The sequence below is a fragment of the Oryx dammah genome, unplaced genomic scaffold, assembly GCF_014754425.2.
Source record: "Oryx dammah isolate SB20612 unplaced genomic scaffold, SCBI_Odam_1.1 HiC_scaffold_24, whole genome shotgun sequence".
Classification (NCBI taxonomy): domain Eukaryota; kingdom Metazoa; phylum Chordata; class Mammalia; order Artiodactyla; family Bovidae; genus Oryx; species Oryx dammah.
Genome location: NW_024070208.1, coordinates 55,207,914 through 55,218,619, shown reverse-complemented (window position 1 = coordinate 55,218,619; position 10,706 = coordinate 55,207,914). Strand labels below are relative to the sequence as shown.

The window sequence follows — 10,706 nt, the reverse complement described above, 5'->3', positions numbered from 1 at the left end:
CCAATATATACTCCCTCAGATCCTTGGGGAAGATTAGCCTTTTGAATAGTCACACCCAACACACAGTTTGTATAGAAAAGCTGTTTTATACAACCCCACAATATCTTCAAATGATTCACAATTCACTGTAACTTCATAATACTTCCTGTCCAAAAGATCAGGACAGGAAGAAGAAACTGAGTCAGTATGCACCCAGCTTCCATTTATCAAATTGAACATTTTTAGACCTGACCTATTAACTGAGATTAATTCAGGGCTGGCTGGCAGTCTGGTTGTGATGGCATCTGAATTATAAGGAGGACCATCATGGAATGTGTTCGACATCTTCCTTAGAGAACAAGCTGAACTTCCTATGCCCTTTTGATCACAGGTCCACATAATGGAAAGTATAAAACCCCACACTCCTATTTTCAGAGGCTAAAATCTTAATAATATCCAAATATTCATTTCAATTTGTGGTTTTTACTTTAGCATCTAGGTTAAAAAGATTCCAAAATAGAGGGCATGCTAAGTCACTTCAGTCGTGTCCAACTCTTTGTGACCCCATGGACTGTAGCCCACCATGCTCCTCTGTCCATGGGGATTCTCCAGTGGGTTGCCATGCCCTCCTCCAAGGGATCTTCCCGACCCAGGGATTGAAGCCATGTCTCCTGCAGCTCCTGAACTGCAGGCAGATTCTTTACTTCTGAGCTACCAGGGAAGCCCCAAAATAAAGGGACCAAATGTTAAAAACAGAATCAAACATATAAACCTGGGACTATCTGGGGAAAGGCAAAGCAACAATACAATGGTCTCACCAATTAGACTTCTCTCCAGACATCAGTCTTACCAAGGAAGAAGCCTGACTGTAAGGTCAAGGGATAAATTTAATGGTAATATAATGAGAAAAATCATGTTGGCCAGTAGAGAAATTTTCCCTTGTTACAGAAATTCAGTCCATAACTGACTTTTCATAAATTGTAGTAATACAGTTCCTAGAGCTGGCAGGAAGACTGATTAACCTGTAGAAATCGCCAAGTAGATAGATTCAGGTTGACTGTGAGATTTCTGAAAAAAAACCAGACCAACCAGAGCCTCCAGTTCAAGATGAACCCATCACTTCTCTTACCCAAGGATGACTCCAGATCTTTCCCCCAGTCTAGCTAAGGATAAAAGGACATCACCAAAGAAGGTCAGATACAGAGATAAGCTCTTCCCAGTCTTCCTAGGGATGTAGATAAGAACTGAGTGTTCTATTTTGAATTTCTATTGTAGCAACTCCCAATTCTCTCCAAGAGGTAACAGATACAGAATTTGGAGATTCAAAGCAATTCAAAAAGTAAAATGACTACAGTCCTGGCTGTCAAATCAAAAGGTCATTATTGCAAAGCCTTTAACTTAGAAAGGTCCCTCCCAAAAGAGTCTATGCATAAATTTATTAAGGCAATTGAGATACTCAATTTTTACTCTTGGAAGCAGTATACACTGTTGTGTACACTGGGCCATCTTTAAATATGAATACACAGATAATTAACCTTGGTTATAAAACTAAAAAATAAATAAAACGATCAATGTTCTTCTTTGTCTCAAAAAACACGGCATATCACTGCAAGATACGGTTGGTTATCAAAACTGGATCTAAATCAGTAAAGCCAAGTGGTTCAGTCAATCTCATAAAAAAACTGGAACTAGAGTTGTTTAAAACTACATTCTCCTGTTACTACGATATAAACTGGAAGCTTAGATGAGTAACTGCAACCTTGAAAATATCTGACTTAACATGTCCAACAGACCTACTGCTAAATAAGCAGTCTACACTGTCTATGGAAGACTGGGGGAGGCAAAATTCACAGCTGTTTATACACTGCCTCATTTGAAACAATAAACTGAAGGTACTTAGATTTAATAAAGGGCTTTCCAGGTAGCTCAGAGGTAAGGAATCCACCTGCAATGCAGGGATCACAGGGTTTGATCCCTGTGTCAGGAAGATCCCCTGGAGAAGGAAATGGCAGCCCACTCTAGTATTCTTGTCTGGAGAACCCCATGGACAGAGGAACCTGTCGGTCTACAGTCCATAGGGTTGAAGAGAGTTGGACACTACAGAAGCAATTGAGTCAGCAAGTGATAGTTAAAAAAAGGAAGTAAGTCCAAAGAAATGAATACAGAAAATTAAAAGGCAGAAATAAGATCCCACTGTTCAATGACTGCGATTAACAGCACCTGTTACTTTGTGCCTCCAGAGAACTTAGAGGTAAGTGTTGGTGTAGCAGGTGTTTCCAAGGATTGGGCATTTTTCAACATCAGTCAAGCAGGAACACCTGTTCACATATTAGGGTTACCTCTCTCGAACTCTCCACAACGCATTTGAAAATGGACTCCATTATGAAGTTTTACATAACATTCTTTCAAAACCCTAAGTATCTCCCCCAAATTAACCCGTTATAATTTTGGCACATAACATGAAATCAGTTTTAGGACACATTATAATAGCTACACCAAATACTTCACTAGGCGTGCATGCACGCACATGCGCGCGCGCGCGCACACACACACACACACAGAAACATAACTCCTCTTCGGGATCACAACTAAGTAATCTTGGAGGCACAAGATAGTGCTTTATACATCACGTGCGGAAAGTAGCAACAAGGAATAATAATTTTAAAAAATAGTAAGGAGTAAATTAGAAAGAACTCCACAGATTCTCATTTTTACATTGCACTTAAGGTACAGGTTAAATGTTTTCCCAGCTTGCAAACTGGATGTTGGGTGAGCTAGATTACACGGAATTCCTTCCAGCTCATTAAAGATAAATTCCTAGATTCTTCCCTATTGACTCTGTAAACACAGAAGGTGTTCTAAACAGCCAGAAGCTTCTAACTTAAATTCCACTTTATGCTTTGAGCCCGAACAGCGTGTTTTCGCAGAGCTCCTGCAGTGCTGGAAACACAGCCTGGGCACAAGTGTCCCCTAAGAAGCAGCCGTAGGGTTTCTTTCACCTGTTCGGCCCGAGACTCGGCCAGACTGAGGCAGCAAGTTCCCGCCAGCCTCGCACACTCTGGCTTGGGCCGCCAACTCCGTCCCCCTCGGGAAAAGCTGGGGTTGTTCCTCACCTGGGCCCCTCATTCGCGGAATGTGTCCGCTGAGAGGGTAGGGAAAGGCACCTGCTGTTGCACTTACATGAAAAACGTCTTTTTATTCTTTGTGAACCGGCCGGACCAAGGTGCATTTTGGAAGGCAACCCCGGCTGCCCTCGTGGAGTCGCTTTGAAGAAAGCAACCCCAGCCCCGCGCCGGGAGGGTGGGCGCCCCCTGGTGGCCCGACGGGCCGGGAGCGCAGCAGCGCCTGCGTCCGCTCGGAGGCTCGGAGGACCCGGGCGTCGGGGGAGCGGCCGGGGCTGCGGGAGGCCCCGTCGTCCCGGGAACGCCGCGGAGCAGGCGGACTTAGCCTGGTCCACCCGCACCCGAGGGATGGGGGGAACAGGAGGCCAGAGCCCGGAAATAACGCAGGCCACTTCCCCTGCCACCTTTGGTTCCAAACCCGGGGCGAGGAGCCCTAGAGAAACATGGAGAAGGCAGGGGAGAGGGTAGCGTGGCCGGGAACACGCCCGGGACATCCGCAGACAAGGGCTCGGGGACAGGGCGGTGAGCGCCAGGGCGCTTGTGAACCGAGGTGGGCTGGAACCAGACCCGGGAAATCTAGCACCACGTTTTCCTAGCAGTTTCAAGAACTCTAACCCTAGGACCGCGAGGTCGCAGGTGCTATTCGGGAGTTCTGACCGTACTTCCCTGTAAAGTAAAACCATTCTGTAAATCATTCAGAATCCAATATTAAGAGTGTGTTGGGGGTGTGTGTTAATTTCCCATTGGTGCTCCCACGTCCCTGCACGTTTCTTCGTAAACGATCGGCAGTTAGAGCAGTGCATATGTATGCATTTTCTATATTTACATTTCTTTTTGTAAGTGGGAAAATAGATCACCTTCAAAATGGACAATAGACTCTTATTAGGGAATGTTCTACGTGACAAGGAGAGTCGGAAATAAAAGATGATTCTTCTAGTTGAGGAAATCTGCAGTGGAACAGCGAGCCCCCTCCCATTTCAGAAGCCCGTGATGTGGCCCTTAGTACTCGTGTACGTGTGTAGGATTGAGTTAACTAAATTTTTTTAAGGCCTAGACTGTAGCATTTCCATCAGCAATTGCATGAAACAAAACGGTAAGGAAGATCTTCAGAAATCTTCCATCTGTAGCTCACTCCCTCTTTTAGAACAACATCTAATATTAAACCGAAAAGCTACAATTGACACCATGAAAAGCAAATCCTGGCCAGAGCAGAAGGTACTTGAAACCCGAATCTGCATTCCGCCCCTCTTGTACGCCGCTCAGAGGTGGGGGTGGTGGTTTGTCCCGGTGCCTGGTGTATAATCGGGTTAATCCAGTAGACAAAGGATAAACCAATAGCCCTCCCACCTCACTTCCCGCTCCCCTTCCCCTCCCCCTGCTTCTCTCCCCGTCGCCCCCTCGAGGGGGAACAGAAAAGGGGAGAGCCTGTCTTGCAATGGATTCCGAAGAAAGTCTCAAAACCCGCAACTGGTTTTTAATGCTAACACAGCCTAGCCGGGATTAGTCTGAAACGTTCATTCCCTTCTCCTAGTGGCGGGGAGAAAGTTCCCTAAATCCGCCGAGCTCAAGGTTCGTCCTCCTGGCCTCTGGGGAAAACTTTAAGGTCAGTGTTTCCTTGAAACTAGATCAACTGACCCCGCCGTGCCCAGCCCGGCCCCGCGGGCACCGCGCGTGACGGCGGCCCGGGCGGCAGGACCGGCCCGGGTACGCGCGGGGCGGCGCGGTTGCCCTTTTGAATGCCTCCTGCGGCTCGGAGCGCTGGCGGGCGCTGGAGTGTAAGTGAATGTAGCCCCGCGGAGCCAATGAGCTGGGACCGGATGCGATATATCCTCTGGGACAACAACTGCTCTGTTCCGCCTCGGATCCACATGACGCCATTTACTGCTGCCGCGGCCGCCGCAGAGCTCCCTGCCTCCTCCGGAAAGGCGAGGGCGCAGGCCAACGGCGAGCCCCCCCCCCGGCCGGGCCCCAGACCCTCCTCCTCCTTCTCCTCCTCCTCTTTCGCACCCACCGCCCCCGCCTCGGCCTCGCCGCCGCGCCTCCACAACGCCCAGTCTGCACCGCCGAGAGCTGCGCGCAGCAGCGCGAGCGGAGGAGAGGGGCCGGCGGAGCGCGCAGCGCCCAGGCCCCCGCGCCCGCCCGGCCCGGCTCGGGCCGTCCCGCCGCCCCGCGCGCCCCCGCGCCGCCTCCGCTCGGACGCGGCCGCGGCCGCACGACTTGGCCATCTGGCTTTTAGGTCCTCGCGAAGGCCGTTTTCTTTTCTCATTCGCTCATCTGCCGGGAGAGGAGACTGGCCGTTGGCGCTTCGGCCTCCAGTTCATTGAGAAAAAAGGGGGAAAAAAAAAAAAAGGAAATACTCCGCGTGCGCTTCTAGAAGGGGGGTCGCCTCCAGCCCCGAACTCCAGTGTTCTTCGGCTAGGACTTGGCTCCGGATTTTTTTTCCTCTCCTTTTCTCGTCCAGCCAATCGCTCAGAAGTTAGACTGAAGCAGAGTTTGGAAGGAAGGAGAGGCAAAAAGTTTGCATCAGGGCTGGATTTATTTGCACATCGCGAAGAGAAGAGAATCCAACGGAGAGGGGTTTGTGCAAAGCCGCGATCACGGTGAGGCGCGTTTGGCCGGGTCGTCCCCTCCTGGCGCCGCGGCCGGCGCGTTGTGGGCAACATGGAGTAGGTGCAGCCGGACCGGCAGTGGGTCCGTCTTTCCTCGGGCCTCCCTTTCTCTCTCCCCGCAAGTTTTCCGTGGGGAGCCCGGGAGTTGCCCGCGGGATCAGCCTCGCCCCGGCCTCGGCGGCGGGGGTTGTGGGGGGGGGGGGGTGGATTGCAGCGCGCGCGGGGTGCCGTGTCCCCGGCCCCACGACCCAGCGCGCCCGCGCTGGGGGTCTCGGGGTGGCGGCCGGCTCACGGCGGTGCACTGGCTGCGAACTGGGCGCTGAGAGCGGGAGAGGGAGGGAAGCACTTTGTGTTTTCCAGGGCGCCGCTGAAGGCGCCCGCACTTCGAACCTGTTCTCTCCAGGGAAGGCAGGTCCCTGGAGAGGCAGTCCCGAGGCGGGGGCGCCGGGGTAGTGAAGGGGTGCGGGTCGCTGCCTCGCGGGTAGAAAAAAAGAGGACAGGGTAGCGAGTGGAGGGCGCCCCCGCCTCAGCTCGGCGTGGACTGCAGCGAGCACGCAGAGGGTGGGAGCGTCGCCCTGCCTGGCGCCGCGTCTCCGCGGTTCGGAAGTGCAGCTTTCTCTTTTTTCCGTTCGCCGCGGTCGGCCTGGGTCACGCTTTTTTTTTTTTTTTTTTTGAACGATTGGGCTGACCCAGCACAGGAAGAAAGTCATCAAGCGGTCGCGATCGTTTTCCATTACCTGAAAATAGGTGGCAAAAGAGACTAGGTTTGGGGTTTTTTTTCCCTTTACTTTGATGGACTAAGCCACTTTTTTTGTGTGGTTGCTGCTGTTTTTTTAATTCGGAACCTTGTGCGTTTTTACAAAGCGGTTTCTGTGTCGGTTTGCCCCACCCTTGTGCTGAAGTCCTTTCTCCCTCATCCTTAGTCTGATCACACACAGTTCTTAATGGGGGGTTTCAAAGCGGGGGGAGGGGGTGACGAGAGACCATGGGGCGGGGGTGGGGTGGTGCTGCGAAGGGGAAGAGGAATCTGCGGAAATCACTTTAGCAAACCTCCTTACCCCCAAAAGATGCTACTTTGCACTGCAAGCATAGCGGCAAGTGTCCAGCTTAGGGACCTGGGTCTTGCATGCTCGGCGTAGGGCGCTGGAAAATGTTCTTAATTTTTAAAGCAATTTTTCTGTGACTTGAATACATACCTGCATAGAGATGTATATTTTTAATATATAGGCGCGTGCACATTGCAGGCATTGCCCCTCAGGACAGCGCAGGGTGGCGTCGCCGAGTGTGCCAGGGTTAGATGACCCTGCTCTGTGTCTCAGACAGGACTTTCTTCCTCGCGGAGTCGGGGCTGGAAACCAGTACCCTGCATTCGAGGGCCTTGGCCGGAACGTCCTGCGATGGGCTGTGTGACCTCCGCCTGAGGGTGGAGCGGCTCCCTCTTGGAGCTGGGATTCAGTTCTCTGGGGTGGGAGAGATTTCTATCTGGGAAGGCAGGGAGGGGTTCCTCCAGCTTTCCAGGGCATGTTTCTTTGCGAGACGCCCGCGCCTCCGCACCCCCCTCCCCCGGCCCCGCCTGTCTGTCCGTCCCGGGATTGTGCGCAGGGGGCCAGCTTGGCCGCTGGGCTGCGTCTGTCTTCCCGGAGAAAAGTCCCTCGGGGCTCTGACTGAGTCCCACCTGCTGGGGACGGCGTTGGGGCGCAGATTAGAGCCGATAAACTAAGAACAGCGCTGTCTTGTCTGCCTTTCTGTTGGAGCTGAGATCCGGTTTCCAGCTCTGCCTTTTTCCGAATTGGAAGGCGTGTGTCACCTGCCTGTGTCTGTTTTCTAAAAAGTCAGACTGGATGAAGGTCCACTTTTGCGCGTCTTTGGTCATTGTAGACTGGGTTGAGAAAGAGGATAGTGGTTTTGAAATTTAACAGAGGGATGGCAGTTTAAGCGGTTACTTGTCAGGATTGATAGATTTGCGATGTGACACTTGAGTTTTTAAATCACTTCCTGTTATCACCAATCAATGTATGTTTTCAATTATTAGGTTTTGGGAAATGGGCAAAAGCAGTTAAAATTTTGACATGATTGATTACTGAAACAGGGAAAACGGGTCTTTTGGCTGCAGAATTTAAGATGTTCTCCGAGGCTTTCAGGTTGTAAAATATGTGATTCTCAAGTTGTTGGGAAGTTGAAAATAAGTTCCTGTCTTTCTGTTGCTCGAGGTGTAAGTTTGCTCTATTGTATTCCTGGCACCTAACAGGATTTAAATTGATGTGTTTTCAATTTTATAACTTCGTGCTACTATATAGTGAATGATAATGCATGATTGTTGTATAAAGTGTATATTCCTGGGGAAGAGAAGCATTTACCCTTTTGTTGCATGTCATTTCATCCTATGGGATTTTGTAAAGTCCCAGAATAGTTCAAGCTGTTTAGTGTAAAAGCAGATGTAAAGTAGGAACCAAGAATTTCTAGGCTGTATCTATTGAAGTTCCAGGCAAAAATGACCATGATACGTTGAAATCTATTTCACAATTTGAAAAGGTATTCATTCAGCTTTTGAAAATGTCAGTATGAATGTTATGTTCCAAGAGTACTTTCCTGCAGTTTTTACAAGGAACTTGAACCTTGCAGATTTTTTGCTTATACGAGTAAGGAAGGAATCCTTACTCATGTGATTGAAGCAAAGATCAGTTTGGTGTCACTACACTTCACAGGATTAAAGAACAGTGGATACCTAGCTGTAATTTTTACTTTTGGGTACAGGCGTGGATAAGACGGCTGTCCTAATACGTTCCACAGCCACTCCATTTTCAAAGTCTGTTTCTCCAGGGGACGTGGGGAGTGAAGAGTTAAGCCAGGTGGGTGGAGAGTGGGTAGTATTCTGGAGTGTAAACCGTCTCCTTCCTCTTGGTTTCCGCAGGAATTCAGATGTGTTCTAAGCCTGCTGGAGTGACTACACTTCCCAGACCTGATGGAGGCCAGAGCTCAGAGTGGCAGCGGGTCGCAGCCGTTGCTGCAGGCACCCCGTGACAGTGGCCGGCAGCGTGGGGAGCCCGACCCCAGGGACGCCCTCCCCCAGCAGGTACACGTGCTGTCTCTGGATCAGATCAGGGCCATCCGGAACACGAATGAGTACACGGAGGGGCCCACTGTGCTCCCCAGAGCTGGGCTCAAGCCTGCTCCTCGCCCCACGACCCAGCACAAACACGAAAGGCTCCACGGGCTGCCCGAGCCCCGCCAGCCCGCCCGGCCCCAGCACCCACCGGCCCACCCTTCAACCAGGGCCCCTCTGGCCCGGTCCATCAGCACAGTCAGCTCGGGCTCTCGCAGCAGCACGAGGACCAGTACTAGCAGCAGTTCCTCCGAACAGAGGCTCCTAGGATCCTCCTTCTCCTCGGGGCCTCTGGCAGACAGGATCATCCGAGTGCAGCCCAAATCGGAGCTCAAGCCAGGTGAACTGAAGCCATTGAGCAAGGAAGATGTAGGGCTGCACGCCTACAAGTGTGAGGACTGCGGCAAGTGCAAGTGCAAGGAGTGCACCTACCCAAGGCCTCTGCCGTCAGACTGGATCTGCGACAAGCAGTGCCTTTGCTCGGCCCAGAACGTGATCGATTACGGGACCTGCGTGTGCTGTGTGAAGGGTCTCTTCTATCACTGTTCCAGCGACGATGAGGACAACTGTGCGGACAACCCATGCTCTTGTAGCCAGTCTCACTGTTGTACACGTTGGTCAGCCATGGGCGTCATGTCCCTCTTTCTGCCTTGCTTATGGTGTTACCTGCCAGCCAAGGGTTGCCTTAAATTGTGCCAGGGGTGTTATGACCGGGTGAACAGGCCCGGATGCCGTTGTAAAAATTCAAACACAGTTTGCTGCAAAGTTCCCACTGTCCCACCCAGGAACTTTGAAAAACCAACATAGCATCATGAATCAGGAAGATTGCAGTCATAAGGATTATTTCCCTCTGCCCCTCCTTTTTTTTTTTTTTTCTTAATACACATATGCAACCAATTAAACAGCTAGAATCTTGGCACCGTTGATAGAGGGTTGGGATATCCTGTGCTGTTTGCAGTGAAATGCTTTTTTCATCCATGTGCCATTTTAATTGATATGCTTGTTAGAACTCAGCTAGTGGAGCTCAGAGTGTGGAATACAGACCTTGGTGACCTACATGTTGCATAAGCTAAAGCAATAGACACTCTAGGTGAAGTTTTTGTTTGTGAATAGTACTTGCAAAATTTGTAAATTAGCAGATGACTTCCCCTCTCCCTTCCCCCACCCCCGTTGTTTTCTCCAGAGATAATGTGCTATATTTTTGTATATACAATAATATTTGCAACTGTGAAAAACAAGTTGTGCCGTAATATACGGCACATTCACAAAATATTATACTAATATGTTGTACATTCGGAAGAATGTGAATCAATCAGTATGTTTTTAGATTGTATTTTGCCTTACAGAAAGCCTTTATTGTAAGACTCTGATTTCCCTTTGGACTTCATGTATATTGTACAGTTACAGTAAAATTCAACCTTTATTTTCTAATTTTTTTCAACATATTGTTTAGTGTAAAGAATATTTATTTGAAGTTTTATTATTTTATAAAGAAGAATATTTATTTTAAGAGGCATCTTACAGATTTTGCCCCTTTTATGAGGATGTGATAGTTGCTGCCAATGAGGGGTTACAGATGCATATGTTCAATATAAAATAGAAAATATATTAACGTTTGAAATTAAACTGAGCTGTATTGTCTTATTTTACATATTCTTTGCTTTATTTTTCTTTTTTTTTGAAGTGAAAAACCATTTTAGAAATAGTATTTCAGTGACAGACATAGTTTCACTTATCTGTGAGATACTCTTATGCTTGCTGCTTTAAAGTAAAGTGGAGATTTGGTGACTTTCAGGGATAATTCTAGCAATCAGGAGAGAAATAATTGAGCACTTGATACACTTAGTATTAATCATAGGAGGGCTCATTTTGGCTCCTGTTGTTTTGCTGATT

At 49.3% G+C, this 10,706-nt stretch overlaps 1 protein-coding gene across 1 annotated transcript; it reads left to right on the top strand.

Moving 5' to 3' along the window:
* The first annotated feature begins 5,170 nt into the window (after positions 1–5,170).
* Positions 5,171–10,439, top strand: SPRY2 (sprouty RTK signaling antagonist 2). The gene is made up of 2 exons (XM_040267321.1): positions 5,171–5,701; positions 8,622–10,439. The coding sequence occupies exon 2, from the start codon at positions 8,673–8,675 to the stop codon at positions 9,618–9,620; it is 948 nt and encodes a 315-aa protein (XP_040123255.1). The 5' UTR covers positions 5,171–5,701; positions 8,622–8,672; the 3' UTR covers positions 9,621–10,439.
* The last annotated feature ends 267 nt before the right edge of the window (positions 10,440–10,706 follow it).